Below are 27,976 nucleotides of genomic sequence, written 5' to 3' on the forward strand. Positions count from 1 at the left end.
AAACAAAAACATTTTCGTATTTCGCATTTTCTTATTTCGTTTACAAAGTTAGAATGTAACATGGGTAGGGGTTATGAGCGGGGAAAGGACAAGTGAGGTCTTTTTTATTTCCCTTTTTTATATTCCCTTTTTTTAAGTTCATCTATCACATCTTCTGGTTTTTGTGGCATAAGGCACTTGAGAATGTAGTAGTTTGTCTTGCGGTATGTAAATTAAAAACATTCACATGCGCATTGAATACTGACCGGTGCCGTTCAATCCACACACACACACACAAACACACACACACACACACACACGCCCTAAAAGGAAACATGCGCTTATATCTATACTCAGGAGCGTTGTATTTTACTCACACACATTCACACTCACACACACACGCACTGAAAACAGGCCATAACTATATCGACACAGGAATAAAATTAAAATTAAAATAAATTAAATAAATAGATAAAACAAAACAAAACAAAAATAAAACAAACAAAATAAAAAACAAACAAACAACCCAAAAAAAAATAAAACGCCGAAAGTTATCAAACTCCTCACGCATACATATATATATAAATACACGTATATACACCCACACCTTTATTCACCCGCGCCTATATACACATACACACATATACACATACATAGACATATAATGCTCACATATAGTTATAACATGTTTACATCTCTACCTATATACACAGTTATATCAATGCATGGACGCTCAAACACAGATATCCATGTACACACCTAGATACCATATATCATGACTGTTATTATATCAAAACTAATATTAATCCCCCTAACAATCCTAATAATAATTATTCTTATAATATTGATCATACTAATGACACCACCAATAATAAGACTGTCGATTGGAACCCCAAAACCTGTGGACCTCAACGGACAGACGTCCCAACAAAATACAGATATACATACATACATATATATACACATACATACATATATATATACATATTTATACATACACACACCTACATACATACATACACATACACATAAAACATATATATATATATATATATATATATATAAAACGCAAACACACACATACACACACACCATTATACACAGAACACATACACACACAGTCAGACCATCCGTAGGCGCAGACACACATCCCCATCCACACGTGTCCCCAAATCTTCACAGACGTATATGAGACACATATACATATAGACACCAACATAGACTCATGAATCTACCCATATACATACACACGCATGGACACACAGATACCCGCTCACACACAACGCATAAAAACACAGCAATACATGCACAAATGCAAAACCCTTTTTTTAATAATAATAATAATAATAAGGTGTCCTTTTTTCTTCAGTAGTGTGGTAGCCCTTTTATATATTAAACAGCGTACCACTCCAGTCCTCACGGGCGTATATATACATACACAACATACATGTATATATATCCAGACACGCATACATTCTTGTAATTTACATTATTACAATCATCGTATACGAGACAGCCTATTTTAATAGTTCAGATATATATATATATATATATATATATATATATATATACATATATATACATATACACTCATATACATACACCCATATACACATATACACAATATATACACACATGCATGCAGATACATACATAAATACACTTATACACACATATTTACACAAAATACAGACATATATATGTACACTGCCACCAAATGATACATCCAACATAGAAATAGAAATGTACTCATTCACTACATAATTCTTCTTTCTATCCAACCCCACACCCAAAGTTATATTACCCGCCCCCACTCGCTTGTTATTTTTTCATAAGTTGTACTTTTTTGTACTACGTAAAAATTTATACTACGTAAAAATTTATAGTGAATTCAGCTTGAAGTCCATAAGTCTATCCTCATATTTAGTAAGCACTCTTTCGAGGGTTACACATATATACATACGATATACAACGATATAACAATAATATATTACATATGACAAAAAAAAGAGTATTTAGGTTATATAAACGGAGTATAAAGATTTATATTGTAGTACTTACCTTCATCTTTATTCGTTCCCCCTATTTCTTTATTTCCTTTTCTTCTCTTTCACTTTTCATTTTTACTTTTTTATCTATTTATCTATTTATTTATTTATTATTATTATTATTTATTAATTTATTTTATTTTATGTTTTATTACTTTTTATTATTATTATTATTATTATTATTATTATTATTATTTTATATTTCTTTCCCTTTATTTTTTATTTCTTTCTTTATTTTTTTCAACCAACGTATATATACATAGAGATCATAAACACATACATGCCCACACCCAAACATATCCACATGCATACATTATAACGAGGTTCACCTGAACAATCTATTACTCGCTTGGTTCAAATATACTTTCATGCAGGTATTTATTTAGGTTGATAATATTATAACTGCTTGAGAAAGTAAAATATTAAGCGACTTATGTAATCCATACGGGTATGATCATAGTTACGATCTCACTTATCCTCTTTGGGGGGTTACTGGATGGGGGATAGTTATACTCATAGTTGTTCTGATTTTCTAATTTAGAGTTCTTTAAGTGCATGTATTCTGAAATGTTTGCAGGATATAGCAGTTTCTTGTTTAATATTATGCAGTTTATCCCTATCTTTAAACCTAGTTATTTCAAGTTTTTCTGATAAGCTTATGCTTATGGACATGGTGAGTTTAATGAGTGGCAGGTATTGGCCCTTCTATTCTATTTTCTCTAACTAATTCCCAGTAGTATAACGATAAGGAAGTGTCCTTTTTATACGTTTGATTATTCATCGAACGTGTATGCCCATAGAATCTATTTTTGAAAGTAATTTGGGTACTACCTATGTAGAATCTTTCATCTGTTGGGTTCTCTACTGGGAATATCCTAGCCTGGTATACCACTGATGAGGTTAGACATTCATTTTTATTGGGCATTCCTCATGTTTTTGGCAGTTACATTTATTCACAGCCGTGCTATCACTAGTATTTAGACTTTCTTAGAGAAAGTCTAAATACTAATGATATTTTATTAATACATAAATAATGTTCACTAACTGTATATATATATATATATATATATATATATATATATATATATATATATATATATATATATATATATTGTTCGGGGTTTTTTTTACATAGAAGTCACCACTTTTCAAAACCCGGAAGCTACCCGAGGATAAGGGTTATTGAATGTACAATATGCACTTGATTTATATCGTAGTAATCATTAGTAAAGGAAATATGGTAAATTGGATAACTTAAAGGGACAATTAATCAAGAATTTATTTAAGTTGGACTTGACGATTGGCAAATTGTAGTCAGCTGGAAAATAGGCAAACAGAAGAGGCAGCCGTGCAGTTCTAAGAAAAAAAGCTTTGTTCATGGAATCCATGCTAAGGTTTAGGCACAGATAAAGATTGGGGAAAATTGTGAACAGTTGTTTTAGTTGTACGAGTGTTATTCCTGGAAGTCTAGCGAGGGGGGGATAGATTTAGGTCCGATGAGCAATTGCCATGACCATAACCGTAAAGCATATACGGACTCGTAACGTCTCTTCTGTGGGAAAGAGGTTGCAAGGAAGTGAAAGGAATACCGCCCACTAGGCTACGGAATCTATTTTGAACTCGGTCAAGGCTGAATTAGTATTTTTAAGAGTTCCAACCCAAATGTGGCAACAGTACCCCATCGTTGCACGTACCAAGCTTTTATATAGGTAAAGAATTGCATCAGCAGTGAGACATCTAATGGAGAGGTAGAAAGACTCCCACAATTTTTCTAGCGACCTTGGCAACAAATTTGATGTACGTGTACTATTTCAGATCAGGAGTAAAGATCAAGCCAAGAAGAGTGTCAAAACATAAATCCCTATCAGTGAAAAATTATTAATAATTGAGGAAACATTTACAGATATACCGTAATTGGAGATCTTTTGAAAGTAAACCTTATGCCATACCCTATCAAAGGCCTTTGATATGTCAAAATCAATTGCCGTAGAAAGGATACCTCTTCCTAGAAATTCGGTAATCCTATGCTGTTGATCTAGCTGTAGATCTAGCAGAACCCAAACAATGTTGAATGTCAGTAGGAAGGTTATTATAGTAGTAGACTACTTCTCTATTTACAAAAATTCCATCAACTTACTAGTGGCATACAGCAGACTTATTGACCTGTGCTGAGATTGGATTCATTATATTACATATATCACCTTCTTTTTGTTATTAATATGTTATTAACATATTTACATTTTTATTTACTCACAATATATTCATATTTATCAGTTGTTCAAAAATATATATTAAAAATTAAAATATTATATGCACATAACATAGTTTATGCATTACATATGTAGTTTACAATTTTCTTTTATTAGTTCTATATAGATTAACAGCATCAGGATTACATATCCTACCTTTTTGTCATTTTGTAACTAAGCTAGGAACTTGGGGTATAAAATCTATTAATTTTAAAGAAATACTATCTATTCTTATGAACACAGATATAACACGTTCGTTATTATATGTAAACGTAGGGCAGGTGATATATGTGGCATAAAAACAATGTGAAATGAAAAGATTTTTATCAGATTGATGTAAATAGAAATGTAATTGTTTGTATGTTACTAAAATGTAATCTAAAAAAAAAACTACCTTACCGCGTTACTTAAAATGTTGCTATAAAAGTTTAATGTGATGCATGTGTGTTTTTATATATCACTTTTTCATTATAACGTTCTACGAATTTTTTATTTAGTAAATTTGCTAGTAACTTGATTATTCCTAAATACTCAAGCAGGGGCGTAGAAATACTTGACTTTGAAACCGAGCACGGGGTTAATCCTCTTGGTGCTGATTGGCCCGTGCTGATTGACCCGTAAATCTCGTAAGGTCATCTGTCTCGGAAAAGAAAATTCCTGGCGTAAAACCTGTGTTTCCCGGCCTTGTTTTCTAACAAGGACAATAAATGCGGATCCCCACATCTGCCCTTCCTCTATAACTAGGCATCTTAGGGTGCTTGTTTGCCAATAATGCTTACATGATTGAACTGCCCACTTTTGTCTGACAGGTTTGAGAGTATCGATTGGACAGTTTGGCTGGCAGCTGTATTCCAACTGCCAGTACAGGGGCCCTAACTTTATAGTAGCATTTGGTTGTATAATATCGGAGTTGTTATAGTGCGATATCCTGCATGGTAAGCGACCCTGAATTCATCTGCGGTGGGAATTTTCGAGGTCATATTGCTTTACATAAGGAGTCGGTTGATGGTCTTTTGTGTTGCATGATGATGGCAATTCACATTAAGTTTGCCTAGCCCCCTTCACCCTTAACTTAAACTATAAAAATGAAAGTTCAATCTAAAGTAATGATCAGATCAGACACGCAATTGAGCAACGCTTCGCCCCCACTTTTGCGGCTTGCATTTACAAATATCCGTGGACATAAAACTTATTTAGACGAGGTAGAATCATTTCTGTCTGAAAACTTGTCGTATATCTTAGCGTTAAGTGAAACTAGCTTGCACTTCTCTATTCCCTCAATAAAATTTAACATAACTTTGGTGCCTTGCCATAAGAACCTTGGCAGACACATGCACGGATTTTGTAGGCCATATTCGTAACACCCTCGACATGACTAAGGAATCCAAACTAGAATCAGACGACCAGGCCTTCATATACTTCAAACTAATTTTACAAAATAGCCTTAGCTACTTATACCTTTTATCACCCTCTTTCGATCCAGGACCGTATTCCATTCAATCACATTTTTTCAGCATTGATATCAGACACTCCCCACACAGTAGCGGCTAAATACTAGTATTTGGTGATTTTGATGTCAACCAAAGTAATTGGTTTGGCTTCTCCAACTACACTGACACATCTGATAGCATAACAAATAACTTTTATCTATCACATTTGTTACACTGACAGTAACATTTCCGACCCGTCTACCAGAGCGACAGGCTCAGCAGGCCTCACTTTTGCACCTATTTTCAATCACACTTTCTGTGGATAATTTTTAATAAATGCCAACTGCCCTCTCGGTAATGCTGATCACGCTGTGATAATGATCGACATTCCCCTAAACATTCGGCCCGAAGTTGAGGAGCCACTGCTACAAACGATCGGGGATCACATAGGAACTGCTCCTGCGGAAATTATATTTTATCTTTCTGCTAAACAACGCGCCAATAAGACAACTGAATAGTTCAAAGCAACAATTGAAACACACGTGCCAACACGTAAGTTCTGTAGCAAGCATCACTTTTCCCAATGGCTTACTTCTACTTGCGCAACAGCCATTACTAAAAGGCATGTATACCGCATATTTATCTGACATAAATCCAGTACGCACAAAGGTATATAGAATCCATGAGTAATTGTAAGAAGGAACTAGCCATAAACAAGAGCGAATATACCGAAACTACCAAAAATCGCATTGAAGTACAAAAATAAGGAACTCGTGACTTCTGAAAAATATATAGAAATGTAGTAAATAATGGGCAATAAATAATTCGTCCACTATTTAACAATCTTAAAGTTGTTTACATTGCAACTGAGAAGGTTAGTCTGCTCAGCCGTCGGTTTGCCTCCACCTCTACATTTACCCAGTAAACCAATTCCTCACAGATTTTCTTATGTGGATAAATAAACACATTACTGAACTGTAAATCATGTTTTGAGAACAAGTACATGATACCATAAAAACATAGGTACATCAAAAGCATGTGGGCCTGTCTTATCCCGCTCAAAATGCTCGACTCAGGTTCCTTCTGTTTGTAGTACTTACCAACACAACAAACGCCCTCGTGTTTGTGCCTTGTATAGGCATGCGCGACAACAAAACTTGGGTTTTTATAAGCGGAAGTCTCGAGGTTGTCAGGAAGGGATTGAGATAGTGGTATAAAGGCAGGTCGAGTGAGAAGGTTGGGGTGGTTGTTGTCATTGGACGTTACAGTGACGCATGCGTTAGCAGGTGATTAAGAGGCGGTTTATTTTTGTGTGTCAAGTCGCGCACCTCGGTGAAGGTCATATAAATCGTTCACCTCGGTGAAGGTGAAGGTCATAAGCTATTTCGGCTATTTCATTTTGTCTCTTTTCCTGGACAACTATGGCTGGGGCAAAGTTTGATTTAAAACTGATACCCGAATTCGACGAATCCACTTCTGTTGTCGACTGGGTCTAAAGGGTTGAGCTGACCTGCAACCTCTGTGAAGTAAAGGGGGTGCATACCGTGATTCCTCTAAGATTGGCTGGAGGCGCCCTAAGTGTATATCAGAAACTGAGTGCTGTGGAGAAGGCTGATATTACCTGTATAAAAAATGCTTTATACAAGGCATTTGTCATGGATCCCTGTACGGCCTACGAAACATTTGCCACTAGGAAGCTCATGGCAGGAGAAACCGTGGACGTCTTCTTCGTGGAGCTGAAGAAACTTGCAGTTCTATTTGGCAATGGAGTGTCAGAGCAAACACTGGCGTATGCGTTTGTGGCCGGCCTTCCCACCCATGTTAAGCAACTGTTGAGGGCTTCCACCAGCATATCTGTAACGCCCATGGAACATTTGTTAGAACGCGCTCGAGCCATTATCAGAGATGAGGAGGACCTGAGGAAACCGGTTGTAATGATGGCGCAGGCAGCCAAGACTAATGCTGAAAAGAGTCCCAGTTTGAGACCCACGACCAATATGAGATGTTTCTGCTGTGGCCAGCGAGGCCACATCGCAAGAAATTGGACTAACAAGGGGCGGGGGCGCCCGCACTGTTTCCAATGTGGTAGCTATGGACATTTATCCCAAAATTGTGCGGGAAATGCATCAGGGGGCAGGACGTCAGCGCCGCCCTGTTCCCCGGACAAGATTTAATTGAGGCGCAACCGACAATAAATGTGTACGTGGACCAAGTGCTTTGTTCAGCTCTTCTCGACTCCGGGTGCTCACACACCATCATGAGTGCCAAGTTGTGTCGAAACTGGTCAAAGCAGAACATCAAAGTAACCACAATAGGTGGCAATACGCAAGCTTGCTGTGGAGCCGGAACTGTCAAAGTCCACACAGACTCTGGTGTGGCCGCAAACATTAATATGCTGGTGATGCGAGGGGATTTGCTGGGATTCGATGTACTATTGGGATATGATGCTATTAAGGCACTGGGGGAAGTGGTTATCGGAAGAGATGGGGCTGTGCGATTTTTGGAAACCCCAGTGTGTGCTCCAGTTCACATTGATCGGCCCGATTTTAAGGTGGACTACGACCCTCACCAAAAAGCATGGACTGCATCGTGGAAGTGGACAGAAGGAAGGGCGCCAACCGAACTCAAGAATAGCATTGCAGAGTACTCGATACCCGACGAGGCCCGTAATTATTACGAGAGGAACTTTAGGCATGGATCCAGGATGGATGGCTGATCCCCTACCCCAACAAGATGGGACCACCCAAGGGTCTGATTCCCTTAATGGCTGTAGTCCAGCATAACAAATCAAAAGTTCGTCCGGTGCTGGACTATTGTGAACTCAATAGATACATTGAGACGTACACTGCCGATGCTGACGTGTGCGCCAGCAAGCTGAGGGAATGGCACCAGAAGGGCTCCAATGTGTCTATAGTAGACGTACGGAAGGCTTATTTGCAGGTGCGAATGGATGAGACATTGTGGCCGTTCCGGACAGTGTGGTTCCGGGGTCAGAGATGCTGCCTTACTCGGCTTGGCTTTGGGCTGAATGTGGCACCGCAAATCATGAAGACCATCGTAAATGCAGTGGTGTCCCAGGAAAAGACTACTGAGGACGCAACATCGGCCTATATTGATGATGTGTATGTCAATGAAGACGTACAATCTGCGTCGCACGTCAGAGAAAAGTTAGCTCAATTCGGGTTGGAGTGCAAGGATCCCGAACGTCTGAGGGATGGAGCACGGGTATTAGGATTGGACGTTTGCGGGAAAGACGGTACCTTACGATGGAGGCGTGGCAGTGAGATTCCAACCGTCCCTGATGTTATTACGCGGCGGACTATTTTTTCCTTGTGTGGGAAACTTATTGGTCACTTACCAGCGTGTGACTGGCTCCGAGCAGCTGTGGGCGTCATCAGTTTAGTAACTACAGGTTGGGATGATGTATCTGATGATGCTCTTCTAACTCTGATGACGACAGACACCCTAGAGAGAGTTAACAAGGAGGATCCTGCCCGTGGAGAATGGTGTGTCGATGGGGACACTGTGAATGTGTGGGTTGACGCTAGTTCTTTGGCATTGGGAGTGTTATTGGAGCAACGTGGAAATGTAATTGAAGACGCATGCTGGTTGCGACCCGTGAATGATGCTCAACACATCAACCTGGCGGAACTGGATGCTGTTGTGAAGGGTTTAAATCTGGCACTGCAATGGCAGTCGAAGACGTTACATTTGTACACGGATTCTCTCTGCGTCTACCACTGGGTGTCCGACACTCTCTCGGGACGAACAAGAGTACGTACTAAGGCAGCCAGTGAGATGTTAATCCGGCGGAGGCTAAACACCCTGAAGAGTCTGGTATCAGAATATGACCTGTCGGTGAGTGTAACGCTCGTGGCATCACACTGTAATCGTGCAGACCAACATACCCGTGTGCCTCATAAATGGTATGAAGCTGTAAAGACAGGCGTGGAGTTCACTGCTCGATCTTGCGCAGTTGGTGCGATTAGCTCATGCCAAATACAAAGAATTCATGTGCAGAGTGGACATCCAGGTATCAAAAGAACTTTGTATTTTGCGAAGCGTGTAGACCCGGCAGTGACAAGGGCGGATGTCAGGCAGATCATCAGGCACTGTGAGGCATGCCCGTCTATCGATCCTGCACCTGAGCAATGGAAGAAGGGGCGATTGGAAGTTGAGCATGTGTGGCAACGATTAGCGATGGATATTACCCATTACAGTGGTAAGCCTTTTTAACCCTTATCGACTATGGACCCACTCGTTTTGCGGTGTGGCGGCAAATGACCAGGCAGGACTCAGCGAATGTTGTCCGCCAACTGTCATCTATCTTTTCTGAGCGAGGTGCGCCGGAAGAGATATTGACGGACAACGATGCTGCTTTTTGTAGCCACCAAGTTCGGCAGTTGTTGAATGAGTGGGGTGTCCGACTACGACTGCGATGTGACCATGTGCCATCAGGGAATGGCATTGCTGAGAGGAGTCATCGCAGCATAAACAGAATTGCTGCCAGAAAACAATGCAGCATTACGGAGGCCACGTATTGGTATAACGTCACACCAAAGGATGGGAAGACACTAACAACAGCACCGGCCAATGCCATACACAAATACCGTGTTAGGATAAAGGGCATTGACACTGTCCAACCAATCGACGAGGAGAGTCATAACAAATACAAGGTAGGGGATCCAGTTTGGGTTAGACCCCCTGGAAACCGGTGCGCCACCAAGTTCAAACGAGGAGGAATATCTGGAGTGGTCAGCCAGCAGTCGGTCCTTGTTGATGGAACCCCACGCCATGTGCGCGATCTTCGCCCGGCTAGTGAAGTACATCCCACCACTACAGAGAGCGACGAATCATCAGATGATGAGCTGCTGATGAGTGAGGTCACCGAGCAAGAGAGTGGTAGTTTAGAACCAGAACCAGAACCTCACACAGAACCAGAACCAGAACCAGAACCAGAACCTGAATCCGAGAGTGTAAATACCACCCTTCGCAGAAGCCAACGAACTAAGAGGCCACCCCCGGAGTGCACTTTATGTGATCATCAGATCAGGGGGGAGTGTAGTACTTACTAACACAACAAACGCCCTCGTGTTTGTGCCTTGGGTTTTTATAAGCGGAAGTCTCGAGGTTGTCAAGAATCTACAGGCGCATGCGCAAGAGAAGGGATTGAGATAGTGGTATAAAGGCAGGTCGAGTGAGAAGGTTGGGGTGGTTGTTGTCATTGGACGTTACAGTGACGCATGCGTTAGTAGGTGATTAAGAGGTGGTTTATTTTTGTGTGTCAAGTCGCGCACCTCGGTGAAGGTCATATAAATCGTTCACCTCGGTGAAGCTGAAGGTCATACTGTTCTCTCAAAACTGTTCAATTAATGCCGTTACCAATGTTGCTTTCCTGTCAGCTTAAAAACTGCTTCAGCCCAAATATTTGAGTTTATAATTAAGCAAGCTCTAGTTCACAACCCGACAACTACAAATCGTATGTCCGACCAGCAGTTTAAACTTAGGCAAGAGTGTTCTACTGCAGATATCCTAACTGCAATCTCTGAACGTATATAGCATGCCCTGAATAAAGCAGAGGAGGCTATGGCAGTAACCCTAGATATATGTAAGGCATTTGACAGAGTTTGGGATGAGGATCTTTTCATGAAATCAACTCGTATGGTATTATTGGACGAATACTTAACACAATTCAATCCTTTCTTAGTACGAGAAAATCCAGGTTGTCCTCGATAGTTGTACGTCAGAACAATTTGATATAAACGTGAGTGTACCTCAGGGGTCGATCATTGGACATTTAATATTCCTGATATTCATAAAGTACCTCCAAAATTAAGTTGTCTCTAAGATGGGTATGTTTGCCGACGACACCACGTCCTATAAGAGATATTAGGGAAAAACGAATAAACACGTATCAAAGACAATGGCGGATAACCTAGAGGAAAACCTCGTATGTATTGGAATAGGAGAAAATGGATAGTCACATTCAATACTGCCAAGACTAAGTTTGTTTTATTTAATAGCTACAAGAAATGTTCTCAACCACTGATAGCAATGGCTAATGATACACTATCTGAAAGTACTATGTTGAAACTCTTCCACATACCGTTCACGAGGAACATGACTTGGAACAGATACATTGAGGACATTGTCAAGGCTGCTGCAAAGAAGTTGGACTGTATCTTCCGTGTTAGAAAGGTACTTTCCCTAAGAGCATCGCAAGCGGGACTTGAATAGAATCGGTAATTATATCGTAATTTGGGAAGAAATTAAAACTTTCCCATCATATATATATATATATATATATATTATATATATATATATAAACCCTGTGTATCGCTTTATTGCAGTTACAGTATTCCTTTAATTTGTGTATTACTATGAAACACAGAGAAGTGAAATTTGGCACACTGAGAGAGCATAACAAGGTGCTTTATCTGCCTTATTGTTGTGGATTTTTAAAATATATTTTGAAAGTTATGCTTATTTATGTTTTTTCGGTTAATTCTAAGTGTGTATCACTTTATTGCAGGTTTCCAAAATGCCCAGAAAGTGGTCGATTGCAGGCTAGTTAAAGGAAACGTATTGTTGGTTGCAGATATTGCAGATGCTTTTTCTCTCGTAGATCTAGCCAAGGAAATTGAAAGACATAGAAGAACATTGTCTTCATTAATCGAAAATCCAGACATAAAACCAAGGAATGACAAAACCACAAGAAAGTCAGTTTATGCTCGTTATGCTAGAAAAATATGCCGTCAACTTCTCAAGCAGCTGGGCAGCAACAGTGCCACTATATTGTTCAAGGCTGGAATACCTTCTTTATCCAGAAGACACGTTGCAATGTCTTAAACGAAATTGCAAGAATAATTAAGCCCATGACAATACATGTTTTAAACCAAACTCATAAGGAAAAACGTTGTGATTGGGCTAAGAAAAACATGACAGCTAGCTTTGTAAATTTGTTTCGTCAACTAGTTAGGCCAGACTAACGCTTGATAAAAGAGAGGTGGGCCAAAGTTTAGGATCCTCTTGGGGTGCTTTCATTTTCATAGATTCTATCGTCAACAGGAGGAGTGTCATGTTTTGAGCTGGAATAATCTGCGATGAACTAATTGGACAATTTCAAGTGCCATAAGGTGTAAAACTGACAAGCCAGTCTAATATTTTTAAAGGAGCATTTGTCACCATGTCTTCATTGCCGCGTCACCGCAAATTAATTTTTATGCACGACAATGCGTCATCCCACTCAGTCAAGGCTAGAGAATCCTTCCTTAACTCATTATGCATTAGTAGAGAAAATATGATGGCATGAGCACCTTGTTCTCAAGATATAAATTCAGTAAAACAGCTCCAGTCAATAAAAAGACGAAAGTTTATAAAAGAGGTGTGAAATTTTAGCCGAATGAAAAGTTTGAAGGAAAATTTTCGAAATTTCCTATAGCATCACATCATCTCAAATCCGCTGATTGACATTATCAGTTTACAAGAGACAATTCGAAGTGATTTTAAAGCATAGAAGTTATGTTGATAAATAAATATTCCCTTAAGTAAAATAATGTGAAATTCGTTATTGTTTTTGGTTAATACTGTTACTGGGTATGTTCTTTATTTCCTGTAAATAATGAGTGCGAATACTGTTTTATTACCGAGAATATACATTTTTAGACACTTGTAATAAAGTAATACAGACTTATAATTATCTTAACATGTAAGAATTAGCAGAAACTTTTAAATATTTATTCAAATTAAAAAAAAAAACATCAGGGAAATGAGGCAGCTTCTTATGTCTTCCAGTGTACCAAATTTAACTTCTCTTTATTTCATAGCAATTTCCAAATTAAAAAAAAATATTGATCTTCAACAAAGTGATACACAGGTAGGGTTTATATATATATATATATATATATATATATATATATATATATATATATAGATAGATTGATAGATAGATAAATCACAAGGAAACATATATATAGCTTTGTAATTTATGAGTATATATGTGTATACATGTTTAATACATGTTTAACGTTTGAGTTGTGTATACATGTTTAACGTTTGAGTTTTATTCAGAAATCGTGCTACTGCATCCATATTTGTGATATATAGTTTATCGAAAAATCTATTGAACTTCTATCATATCTCTGAAACTCCTCGTTAGTAAAGAAGGTATGAACATTACTATTTCTCTAACTAGTTTACCAGTTAAATACGTTATAGTATATTTTATCTGTATTCTCATATTCTTACCGGAGTTCAGGGTGAGGTAATCACTTTAGCGCTGTTACTTATTGAAGGTTCGCCATTGTTCGTATATGGAATTGTGGGTTAACTTTCTTGATGGAATCTTATTTCATCTGCAGATATTATGTTACTTTGGATATTTGTTTACTTGTAGATGAAGTATTCTAATGCCAGCCATCAAACCCTGTACAAAGTGACCTTATACACTCGAAGTCTAGTAGGCACTAAGGTCACTTCCAATTAGCATTCAAGTTTAATCTCGGATTTCTGGACAAGAATGTATCGGAAATAAGGAGGCACAAAGTTACACCGAACAAAACGTTGTGAAAATAACACCCAGGATAAGAACAGTTAGATGAATCCCAAAATTATAAAGATACACATACCTCAATTCATGAGGATAGAGATATGTGTGATCATGTATGTGTGTGTATAGGTGCGGTTATGTACGTGTATGTGTCTGTTTGAGTTCCAATATATAATAATATACTTACCACACATGTTATTTACACAGGATTCCGGACACATTTCACATGGTTTTCCTAGTTTATATGGCCTCAAGAAGTCATATTGTCTGAAATAAAAAATTAATACCGGTAAAGATAGTATGTATAACCACAACGAAACAACCTGCTTTTAGTTAGGGACTTAGTAATATATCTACGCTTAAGTATTAAGACAAGTGGATAAAGTAGAATTTTGTATCTGTAATAAATATACGTTAGTTGAATCAGTATCTGACTATTTTTGCAAATACGACAACTATCTAATGTAAGGTTTTACTGGGAGAAGCAACCCCTGCACAATTCGAAACAAAAGATTATGTAAATACCATATATCGGTCATTTGATAAATTTTCAATATCCAGTAGAGAAAATAATCGTGGCTACACTATAATTAGACAAGCTCTGCAGATTCATATGTAGAACATGCCGCTGTTAAAACCGACGAAAGAAATTGATCCAGAGAGAGAGAGGGGCAGTTGGAGGGGGAGAAGAGAGGAGCAAAGCCAGAAAAGGGCAACGTCATTATTAATGTCAACCTAAAGAAACCTGAGAATGTAAAGTCTATTAATACTGTTCGAATTCGCAGGTAGAACCTTACTATCGCAATATGGAAGTTGCATTAAAAAAAACTTTTGTTTTTTCTTATTTAGAGGAAATAACGCTCACGCGTTATTTCAAACGTGATTTTAATAAATGGTGCTTGAATCTCGTTATTTTAGTTCCAGGAAAACCTTCGCTAGGACATAAGGCAATAAATTGCATCGGATCCGATTTATTGTAAATTATTCCCGCATAATATTTATGCAGATGGAATGTAAAAGGGATGCTGTGATGGATTTATATTGTTAAACATATATGAACATTATTTTACGTACATCTTGCTGCAATGATTACTGATGATTCATTACGAACGTAAACCTTCCTTCCTCAGTCTAAAAGGACTTCTTGCTATTCATTATTCGGGAACTTTACTCAACGATAATATAGTAATCCAAAAAGATCTAAATTTAAATATTTAGCTTCCTAATAAAAGAAAACACCTTACTACAAAATGTTTAACAAGACACAGCTGGAGGAATAGAAACTACGAATGGTTACTAATAGATCTTGAAGCCCGATTAACCCGTAATCCTTTGGCAATTACAGAAGCTTGGATATTGCAATATTCATAGAACAAAAATCTAAATGCGAATTGTCGAGCTTTCACAATTTTTTAGCGGTGAGGAGTAAAGTCTCTAGAATACAAATATTTTATATTAAAATTTTTTTTTTTTAAATGGAGTCCAAACTTATTAAGGCATGAGAATCACTCAATGATAATCGTTAAAGAGTGTAAAGTAGTCAGCAAGATGATCGATTATAGCGGGAATTAGGAAGGATTTGATTATTTTAAAGTATGACTATACCGGAACTTCTTTACACTGGACTTTAAAACGATTTATTTATAATCTGTTAAAGACAGTTGCTAAGCGGGCAGTTCTAAGAAAGAAGATTTTATTGATGAAATTTATTCGATTGAGCACTTGCCACGAAAACAGCAAAACTGCAAACAAAGACGCACAATATCTCTTCTGCGAGATTAAGGTTGAAAATAGAATACATGATTATACCATACAATGGTTGCGAAGCAGGTTTTGAAGCATAAAAAGGCAGGAAAGGGCACTGCAGTGACAAAAACTTCGGGAAGATTATAATCATTCCAGTAACCACACAAGCCACTGAATGGAACATGAAAAAGTATTCAAGCAATCTCATTTAACGGGACGGTCGGAATCCTTAAAAGAGCCCTCTATTTGAGTGTATGTCAATTTGATGAATACAAACAAAGAATTCAAAAACGTCACAAAAAAAGAAGTTTTACATAAAAAAATGATGATTTATGAAAATTTTATTTTTTGGAAATCTGTTGGTTGGTTTACATCAGTTTACTAACTTTTTTGAATAATCAATTGTTTGTCATTTGGCTAAAGATAGAGAAAAACAGTGGGAAAGCTTCAAGCAATATTCTTTGAAATTTTTCAAGCGATGAGTGTAATTTTTATATGTATTATTATTATTTACGCTGTCTTGTATCTATTTCGTAGTCTTTCCTATATTCCGTTTCTTTTTTCTCCTTATGGCTATTCTCTTCATTATCTTTAAATGTACTCTTTAGGCGCTTCACAAAGACTATTGAAATGGATCTCGTAAACAATTACGGTATAATGTAATGAGTGTTATTTATTTATTTTACAATACTCAACCTACTTATTACGTGCTTATTTCTAAGTTAAGATCGGCCGTCACTTATTAACCTTCTGATTATAAGGATATTCGATTAATCGCAATTTTATCATTCGTTTATTCTTTACTTCTGATAGAACAATTCGGTGTATTAACAAATTATCTATACAACTTCTAGCAAAGTAAAATGCGTTATTCTCTATTTAATTGCTTCCTTACGAGAACAGAACGTGTTATAAAAGCCCTCATTATATTATTCTGGATAACGCTTCGATTTAACTAATTCTATTTTTTTTCTTTTGCCACTATCTGACGCTTCCTACGTATACTTTATACGATTTTCGGTTTCTTATTAATCGACTAATTTATAGAATGAAGACATATTAAAAGGAATAGAGTACATTTACAATAGATATCCGAAGACACAAATACATTCCAAAAATTTGTAACTTAAGGCTAATTTCATAAAGTATAAATCACTTATAATTCGACAGTCGACTTGTTGATCTCGAACATGTATTCTGTTTAGTCCAGAATGTTTTCCCTCACAAGTTTTGATTTCTCCCAGTAAGTTTATTCCTTATTGATTTATGAAAGTATGATAAGTTATGAAAAGAAAGGGTGGAAAATTTGGGTTGAATTTGGGGGTATCAAAACCAAAGCAAAATATGATGAAACTAAAAAAAAATAGATAAAACCATAATTTATTATACCATACCTGTTCACACTGAAACACTTATCACAATATTCTGTGGATCTATATTTAAAAAAAAAACTTGTTACACTTTGTGACCTATTTCCATTCTATGGAGGTCAGGTGCGACCGAACATCCCATAATTTTATTATACCTTATCTCTTCAAAGTGAAACATAATTATCAAAGTATACTTACGCAGATAGATATGAAAAGTCTTTATGAAAGTGTGTGCCTATTTCCATTCTATGGAGGCCAGGCGCGAATGCAGACCCCACCATTTTATTATACCATCCCTATGTAAGTTAAAACATGCTTATCAAATTATTCTTATGTACATCTATATCAAAAACACTTGTAAACTTTTTTTTTAATTTTTAGTTTTTTTTCATACTTTGTGGACCAGGCGCGACCGCAAACCCCATAATTGTAATGAACCACCGTTCTGCCAGATAAAACATACCCATTCCTGTGTCTCGATACATCTTCTATCATTATATGTAATCAGTTTTTATAAATGGTAAACCATATAAGAGCCTCTTCGTGACCACACACACACACACACACACACACACGCAAGCACACACAGATATTCAGCTTTATATTATATATATATATATATATATATATATATATATTATAAAGGTTTTTTTTTTAAATATTGTTATGATAAAAACTGAATCATCGTTAATTTCGAGTAAAGCTTAATGTAACTAATTATATATATATATATATATATATATATATATATATATATATATATATATAAACATATATATATATATATATATATATATATATATATATATATATATATACAGTGATGATCATATTTATTCCGATTGCTGCATCGGAAAGGCCAGTTAAAAATACATAATATACTTTGTTATTTTCTTTAATTTAATCCCTTTTTTAGAATTTATTAGACAAAATTTAACTTTTATTTTACCGTGCCAATAAATATGATCATCACTGTGTATGCGTGTGTGTGAGTAAATACAAATATACGCAATATATATATGCATTTACATATATATTATGTATATATATGAATAGACATACACAGTATGTTGGAACGATTAATCGAAATCGGAACCGGGAATCGAATATATCGGCATTTTTAGGGATATCTGTATCGATATCGGAATCGGAAAAAATGTGCTTATTTATCGATGCCAACAACGATTCATTTAATTATATATATATATATATATATATATATATATATATATATATATGGAGGGCTTGTGATTGGGAGGGTTGAACATGCGCACCTGTGCTGTTTCCAAATCATAAAGATAGTACTTTACTTACCCTTTCAGATAATGGCAAGTGACTATGTGTTTTAGTCTGAAATTGGGGCAATGAGCCATGCCACATCCAATCCGAGCTGACTTCGCTTGCATCACCTGTAAATATAAAACAAAAAGGTCCTTTATATCGAAATACTTTTATAGGAATAAACCCATTATGAGCAATGTTAAGTCATATAGCAGGCTAATCTAAAATCACGTTCTTATCTCTAATCTTGTATTTTTTGGATGAATAGGTGTTTGAAATGACAGGTAATTTTTGCCAAATTCTGTTCTACTGTTCTAGAGAATTACTTACACTAGAGGGCACCCTACATATTTACAGACCTGCAATAGAATAAATATAATGTCTCATATCTGAGCAGGAGCTGCTAGAAAGGACTTGTCTTGCCTCAGTAGAGTTCAAAATAGACCTCGTAGCCTCGTAGAAGATATTATTTTCTCTCCGATACAACCTTTTTCTTACAGAAGAGATGTTGCGAGTTTGTTTCTGCTTTATCGTTATTTTCATGGAAAGTGTTCGACTGAGCTTCAATCTATGGTACCCCCTCGCCAAACTTCCACAAAATACACTCGTCTGGCAGAAAATACTATCAATAATTACCCCCACTCTTTATCTCGGCTAACCCTAAACATAAATTCTATGGACAAAGCTTCTTTCTTAGAACTGCACGCCTGTGGAATTGTCTTCCATTTCCTGCTTTCAATATGGTTGTCTTTAAGTCTAATATCAAATATTAGCCTGTTATGTTTCAATATGCTTAGTTTGACGAGAAAAACAAAACCAAAATCAATAAATTTATTAAAACTTTCTTTTTTAGATAATTTCCGAACTCTGTGTGTGTGCTACATTAAATATATTACTGTATTACTGTAGATGGATGTGTATATGTTAGATATATTCTTGTGGCTGTGTGTGCGTATGTTAAATGTAATCCTGTTGATGTGTGGGAATGTGCTAAATGTAGTCATGTGAATAAGTGTGTACATCAAACTCCAGTCGCACACGTGACACAATTTCCATTTATAACAAGTCAACGCCAAACCTGCAATAGCGTGTTTTTTTCAAGACAGCTGACCTTTGAACCTTCGCGTCAATCCCTTTAGTTGCACTAGACCCATCTTCGTTCACCATAAAATTGTCCTGATATGCACAATAAAAAAACTCTCAATATAAATACTAGTTTACATAAGCTTTGCATAGAGTACCAATACATGCCCCTATGTTTACCTTGGTAAAGGCAGATAGCGTTTTAAATATAGATTTTTATGGTAAATACCTGTGTGTAATGTCCAACAACTTTTGTTGTTTTCTTTCCATATGTGAACCATCTTTTTTCATTGTACCAAGCTCTAACTGGGCTGTAATAGCTTTCTGGTCTCCCGCCAGAAGTGCCCCATAGGTTTTGTCCAATACTTAGATATCCTAGAAGAAATAAATACTCATCATAATAATGTTAACAGAAAATAAAAACATTAATTTATACGAGTCATTAGACACAATTTTGTTTGGTGAATCTGTTAACGACATAAATACTCTGATAGTAAGAGTTTCAAATTGTTTCAAAAGGTTTAAACCAACAGTTCGGTATATGTATTGTATTTTTATTGTTTGGCAATTATTATTTGGATACTTGTGCATTTAACGAACCAGACGTAACTCAGCATTTGCTCGGTTTTGTCCGACGCATGACGTCAACAGCCGGATATAATCGAGCGTTGCCGATTAAGCAGACGGGAATTTCGCTATCAATTGGAAGAGTGTCACAACTCAAGAAAAGCTTATTTGAAGAGAGTTTTAAAAAGTTTGTTTTAAAAAGATAACTGACGAAATAATAATGAATATTACAAACCTTGCGGACCAGCTCCAGACCCCAGAGGCTGCACTAAACTTTTGCCAGCAACGGAAATTGTTGGCAGAAGAGAAAAAGTGTTTACATTTTGGCCAGGATTGTGTACTTTGCAAAGAGAACAAGCCTTTCCGACGGTTACGGTTGGAGGTGTAGAAATGTAACATGTCGTCGATGGACCTCCATTAGGATTGGGACCTTCTTCTCAAAATCCCGACTAACCATCGCATGTATAATAAAAATAATATACTTATGGGCGTTCGAGATGGCATCTACAAAAAATCTCCATCGCGAATGTGGGTTACGTTCTCGCCACACAATTGTGGATTGGAATATTTTCCTGCGTGATATATGCAGGGACTATTTTCTTAGGAATCCCCGGCAGATTGGAGGCCCAGGCCATACGATAGAAATCGACGAATCCGTTTTTAACCGCAGAAAACACAACGTTGACAAACTTCTGACACCGGTCTCTGGGTTTTCGGTGGATACGACCCTGCCGAAAAGGAAGGTTTCGTGGTCACTGTACCAAATAGGAACGCCGAAACCTTCCTTCCACTAATAAATAAAAAAATCCTTGTTTCTGGCAAAAAACGTCCTTGTTTCTGGCGAAAAAAAATGTACCAATAATCCTTGTTCCTGCCCCCCCATATTTTTTATTGTCCTTATTGAGGCTTTTCCATTTATTTGACATAAAGGGCTGCAAAAAAAATAATAACTTTTACGTGTTTAAGACATAGACAATATGTTTTTTTACATTAAAAATTGAAAAAAAAACAGTTTAGACAAAAAAAAAGTGTCCTATTATTTAACAAAAAAAAAGCTTGTTTTATATGTATTTATTTTGAAAACAAAACAATTTCAAACAATATTAATAAAAAAAGACATAAATGAACGGTAGGTTTTTGCTTTTTACTCATTTAATTTTTTTATGTTTCTACGTTTTACAATTTCTTTGTACAGTTATTTTGTTGTGGCGTTGTTTTTATTTCATCGCCAACGCTCGGTTTTATCCGGCTGTTGATGTCATGCGCCGGAAAAAACCGAGCAGATGTTGAGTTACGTTTGGTGCGTTAAATGCACAAGTACCATTATTTGTAATTATCTTTAATTTTCACATATTTTATTTTTTTTCTATGCCTCACAATCACCATTATTAAAACAATGTTTAAACCATAGCGAATTTAAACATTTTCTTGATCTAAGATGTCTGCCTCACCAGAACAATGTTCAACAAAATGTTTTACCGTAAAATATTGTATAAAAAAAAAATATATTATTATTATTATTACACTATAAAAAGAAAGTTACTAGCATTTAAAAAATACTATTTTATTTCAACTTAATGTGATGTGATGCACTAATGAAAATGTAATCAGCATTTTGTTACAGATTTTAAGATGTAAAATATCTATTAATTATTTCGTCATAATAACAGTTTTTGCATTGATTAATATTTTGACGGACGAATATGGTCCCCCCCTCGCCAAACTTTCACAAGAAACACCCGTCTAGCAGAAAACATTATCAATAATTTCCCCCACTCTTTATCTGTGCCTAAACCTAAACGTAGATTCCATGAACAAAGCTTCTTTCTAAGAACCGAAGGCCTATGGAATTGTTTCCGTTTCCCTGCTTTCCAGCTGACTACAATATGGTTGTCTTCAAGTCTAACGTAAACAAGTTCTTGATGAGCCGTTCCATATAAGTTAACAAATTTACCGAATTTCCATTACTAACGATTACTATATTTTCCAATTTCTACTGTACACTCTTTAACCCTAATCGTTGAGTGGACTGTTTGCCTTGATAAGTTGCGATGTTTATATAAAAAATAATAAAATGAACTACACATTAGGAAAAAAATGCAAAACTATCCAATTCTATTAATAAATTATGGGAAATTTTCCAAATAAATTTGGATTATGATCACATTGTAAATTGATTTCATTTTTTATGTCAGTGACCGGCGGATAGTGGTATATATGTAAAATAATTTATTTTAATGAAATAAAACATTTTTCTTATTAATATTATTAAAAGAAAACAATGGTTGTTGTTTGCAAAATGTATTGATAATTTGCTAATTATGGATATTTTACCATGTCGATTTTTCTTTTGCAAATTAAAATTAATCTAATTATCTTACATAAAACTAGGACATGATTTATTGATAAAATACAGATTTTAGATTTAAATTAGATTTAGGTAAAATCCAGATTTAACATTTTCCTTCTAATGTTTTTGTGCAATTCAGTTTATTTCTCTGTCTAAAAATTATCATCAATATAATAATCGTTTTTTTTATAATGAGAAAATTCATAAATATTTCAAATCTTGAAAGTGCAACAAAATACCAATTACATTTTCTCTTGCTGCAAAAATTAAAAATGCAGCGACTCTTACAGTGGGTATCTATAATCTATCAAGACTGAAGGAAGCTACCATGCAAGCAAAAGTGGCAGACTCCCATATACCAGCCTTCGCTATGTACTCCCGTGAGATCACCTCTTAAATATTCACGCAAAAGAAGTTATTAATTAGTCGTATATTTTTGAATTCAGGTTATGTATGGCATTGTAAGTGGTTCATACAATTTAATGTGAAAAGTAAATATGTGCATAAAAATCAAGTAAAATATAGTAAAAAGAAAATCAGGACAAGTCGTTTAAAACGGGAAAATATTGTCAACTTTATTTAATCCATTAGAGTCGCATGCTTTCTTTTCGTAAACGATGCCTAGTCAGAAGTTATCAGTAATTTGCAATTGAATTTTTGAGTCGCTCACATATTCAGTTAAAGTTGACAATATTTTCCCGTTTTAAACAACTTGTCCTGATAAATATTCCATAATTTCAAACACATGGGACATAATATTATTCAAATATTTATCAGCCGCCCCGCTCGATGTTCGGCGGGATATTTGCGCGCAAAATTGGCGCCTTCTTCACCCAAGATGAAATCCAATATGGTGTCTTCTTCCTTACGTGAAGGGCATGCCACTTTATTATGTCAACTGTGCAAAATTACAGATCATCCGATTAAGAACTCTAGTAAGGTTCCTACCTTCGAGGCAAAATGTTAAAATTATGTACTCGTTGTCTGGGCGAACACCTAGAGACAGCTTGCATACCACAGACTTAACCGACATGTCTAGTTCAAACAGACAGAAGTATATAGAGGTATAGCTAGAAGTAACGTTGAGAAAGAAATAGCGACAGCTAAAAGAGAATTTACTGAAACCACTAAAAAACGCATCGAAGCACAAAAATTAGGAACTCATGACTTCTGGAAAATCTACAACAGTGTAGTAAATAATGGGCAATCAACAATTCCCCCACTAACCAACAATCACGAGGTTGTTTGCTCAGCAACTGAGAAGCTAACATGCTTGCCAGTCGGTTTACCGCAAACTCCGCACTGGACCCTCTACACCCCCTACCTGACTTCCTATGCGGACAGACGCCACGCTAGACGATCTGAAAATCACCCCTGCCCAGGTGCAAGCTATCATAAAAGACACTTCAAAGGCATGCAGACCCGATCTCATCCCAGCTGTGCTATTAAAAAAGTGTTCAGCTGAAGTAGCTCTAGTTCTCTCCAAACTATACAACAAATGCCTTAATGAATGTTGCTTTGCGGGCTGTTCGAAAACTGCTTATGTGGTACCAGTATTCAATAATTCTGGAGAAAGAACGGACCTATTAAATTATCGCCCCATTAAACTCCTCCCACTTTTTTCCAAAATATTTGAGACCTTAATTAACCATGCTCTAGTCAATCCCCATACAGATGCTAAACTTCGTACTGACCAACAATATGGATTTAGACAAGCCCGTTAAACAGCAGACATCCTCACTGTAATCTCTGAACGTATATACCACTCACTGGACAAAGCTGAGGAAGACAGAGCGGTAGCTCTAGATATATCTAAGGCTTTTGACAGGATATGGCATGAGGGTGTCTTCAGGAAAATTAGATCATACGGTATCACTGATAGAATACTAAAGATAATTAAATCCTTTTTAGATAAGAGAAAAAATCCAGGTTGTCCTCGACGGTCGTACATCTAAACAATATGATATAAATGAGGGAGTGCCCTAAGGGTCTATCCTTGGACCTCCGTTGTTCCTAATATTCATAAATGACCTCCCCGATAAAATTGCCTTTTAGATGGGTATATATGCTGATGACACCACACTCTATAACAGGCATGACAGGAAAACAAATGAACACATATCTAAAGAAATGGCAGAAACACTAGAGGATGATCTCGGATCTGTAATGGAATGGAGACAAAAATGGATGGTCACGTTCAATGCCGCCAAGACTAAACTAGTTAACTTCAATAAATACAAGAAACCTTCTCTAGCACCAACAGCAATGGCCAACTCTACCGAGCTTGAATATTACTAACACCCGAAAGTATCCTGTACCTCTATAAGCCCACCATTCGCCCATGTATGGAGTATTGCTGTCATATTTGGCCTGGTGCATCTGCTATTAGTCTCTCGCTCCTAGACAAGGTTCAAAAGAGAGTCGCCAATCTGATAGGCCCTGAACTGGCATCTGAGCTTCAGCCTCTGTCCTATCGACGAAATGTTGCATCTATCTGCCTGTTCTACAAGTATTTTAATGGAGAATGCTCTGGCGAACTGCAGAAACTTGTGCCCCCACGACGTAAACATCCTCGACAAACCCGACAGGAAACTAAATCTTCGCCCCCACACAGTAGAGATCCCTAGATGTAAAAGATCTTTCTATTCCAGTAGTTTCTTCCCCAGAACCGCTAGACTTTGGAATTCCATTCCGGGTCCCTGCTTCCCCAACTGTAGTGACGTGCAGAAGTGCAAGTGTAACGTGAACAGACACCTTGCTGCACAAATTCCTACATAGTACCCCAGTAGATGCTACCCCTGATAGTAGCCCCCTACACCAAAGTGGCAATGTCCATTGTTTGGGGTGAAAATGTAATAAAAAAATAAGTTATTTAAATTCCGTTTGGCGAGCGCCGACATTTTTTGAATAAAGATTTGAATAAGGTAGATTCGCTTCCCTTTAATTGTGAAATCCCTCCCTCAATGCAACAGCAAGTAGGGTCTCTCCGTCACAACTGGTAGCGTCAAGATTATCCACATAAAAAGTGTTGAAAATAGCATGCGATGCTGCATCTTTTGCATGTTTTTCCGCATGAAGTTCAAAATGAAGTTCAGAATGAAGTTCAGAATGAAGAGACTTGCATTGAACTCAAATATAATTGTTTTGTACGTATAAGTATATAATTTGTCATATTTTTTAAGGAAAAAACAAAATCTGTTTTTATCCTCTTCCGACTTAAAGTGAATTTGTCAAAAGGTTTTTCTTATATCACATAGAAGGGCATATTCATTTTTCCTGAGTACGAGCAATAAATCCAATAATTTAGCAGATAAGTTCACGCTTCTGTAGGCAGCGTCATTAATTGACATACCCTCTCGACGTTTCAGGGAGCAGTTGAATACGGGACGAATTTTTGTCATCACTCCAGTTCCCTCCTTAATAACGAGTTCATGAGGAACCCAAATATAATCTTCATGCTTCCTAGGCGGGACAAAAACTGCTCCACTACTCCACATTCCTCATAATCCTCAAACACTTGGAGATACTCACTATACATTCCCTTCCTTTCTAATGATTCTGCCACTTTCTCCATTACCTTTAAGGAAGTCGCAAAGTCACTTTTTACCACTGGGATCCTATCATGATGCCACGGTAAGTTTACCTAATATTTCCCCTCCTCCCATACGATGGAGTTTTTGAACTCTTCTATTTTTTCCTTGCGCACAGCCGATAACTTGCTTCTTTATCAATTCCCAATGAGTCGAGACTGAGCAACGTCTCTACCTCTCGTTCAACTGCGGAGTCGGAGAAGAAAGGCTTCAATCCACCCTCATAAATATAAGGAGTGTATTAGCCTTTTTCTATGCTTCTCCCGTCACGATACAGGGGAAGATCATTGTCAGTTCGATCTGGAAAAGCTAGTTGTCGCGGTATTATCGGATACCCGAAGAGCTCAATAAGCTGTGACAAACCCATACCAAGGATTTAAATGACTTGGGGAAGTTTGAATTTCCTGTATTGTCATAAAATCAGTCTGTCGAATTTATTTGTTTCTGTGACGCATCGAAAAAACGCGTACGGATTCACCCTGTATGCGAACCCGGGAGCGAATTGTTCTTTGTTGTTCGCAAAAGCCAGAGTGGCCCCAATCAAAGGGAAGTCACTTCCCACTTTGGAACTATTGGCTATGTTTATAGGCCTTAAGGTAGCCCCTCAAGTTTTGGGTGCTCTGGGGCCCTTTAATATTGATAATTTTTTTCCTGATATCTGGTTCCCAAGTTGCCCTCTCGTAGGTCCTGAACGGTAAAGGATCCAAGAAAAATATATTCATTAAAAACAGGATCGCAGAGATCAAAAAATTTTCAGAAGATATTAATATTAAATTTTGCGTTCTACCAAAATTAAAATATGCTTTTTCGTCGGAAAATCCGGTAGATCTTTTAACTAGAGGTATAAATACTTCTAAATGTTCCCAGTAATTCAGTTTCTGGATGTATGGCCCGGAATAGCTCAATAGAGATGGCATTGATTGGCCAATCTCACCCTTACCTTGTCTAAACGAAACTAATAAAAAAATGATATCATGTTTGTACTATCAGGAGGCACATCCTTCTGAAAATACCTCACCGTTGAATATTACAATGTATTCCAGTATAGCTAAGGCAATCAGCGTCTTTGGAAAAGTGTTGAAATTTTATGATGTGTTATGTCACCGTAGTGCTGACAATTTTAATATGGCCAAATTATTGCTATTTGCAAATATGCAAATGGAGGCTTTCCCTCAGGAATTAGGTTACTTGAAACAACCATCCGGGAAAGTGCCTCTCCCTAAGGTAACTGCCTTATGGTTATTCCTTGATATAGATTGGTTAATTAGAACCAGAGGTAGGATACAGAATTCTGATAATCTGCCCTTCGAGGTCAAGTTTCCCCTTTTGTTGGGAAAATATCATTACTTAACAAAACTGGCGATTAAGGAAGCTCATCTTAACTGCTGCCACATGGGGGTTAATTCAACCCTCAGTAAGTTAAGGCTGCCTGGGGTTTGGATTCGTCGGGGGAGACAAGCCGTAGAAGCATTCGTGCGTACTTGCACCGTATACAAAAAAATAAATTATCTGCCTTGTAAGGCACCTGCAGAATCAGTATTGCCTGCTCATAGGGTGAATTTTGTTCGCCCATTAAAACAAGTCGGTGTGGATTTCACCGGTCAAATGTCTATTAAAGTTGGAGGGGTAGAAGTTAAAAGGTACATATTACTCTTTACATGCATGAGTTTGCGTGCGATTCCATTGGAATTATTGCCGGATATGAGCACCAGCTCTTTTATGCTGGCCTTTGTTA

General features: G+C 36.9%; 1 protein-coding gene across 1 annotated transcript in view; it reads right to left on the reverse strand.

The window, feature by feature from the left end:
* The window catches only part of LOC145294102 (allurin-like), a 72,110-nt gene that overhangs the window by 12,824 nt on the left and 31,310 nt on the right, over positions 1–27,976 (reverse strand). Inside the window, exons 4-6 of the mRNA XM_080141220.1 lie at positions 19,964–20,109; positions 18,685–18,779; positions 14,442–14,521 (exon numbers count right to left, since the gene is read on the reverse strand). Of these exons, the coding sequence (XP_079997346.1) occupies positions 14,442–14,521; positions 18,685–18,779; positions 19,964–20,109 (321 nt within the window). The remainder of the gene's footprint in view (positions 1–14,441; positions 14,522–18,684; positions 18,780–19,963; positions 20,110–27,976) is intronic.

This window comes from Euprymna scolopes, chromosome 1 (assembly GCF_053919585.1).
Source record: "Euprymna scolopes isolate OS-2025 chromosome 1, ASM5391958v1, whole genome shotgun sequence".
NCBI lineage: Eukaryota > Metazoa > Mollusca > Cephalopoda > Sepiida > Sepiolidae > Euprymna > Euprymna scolopes.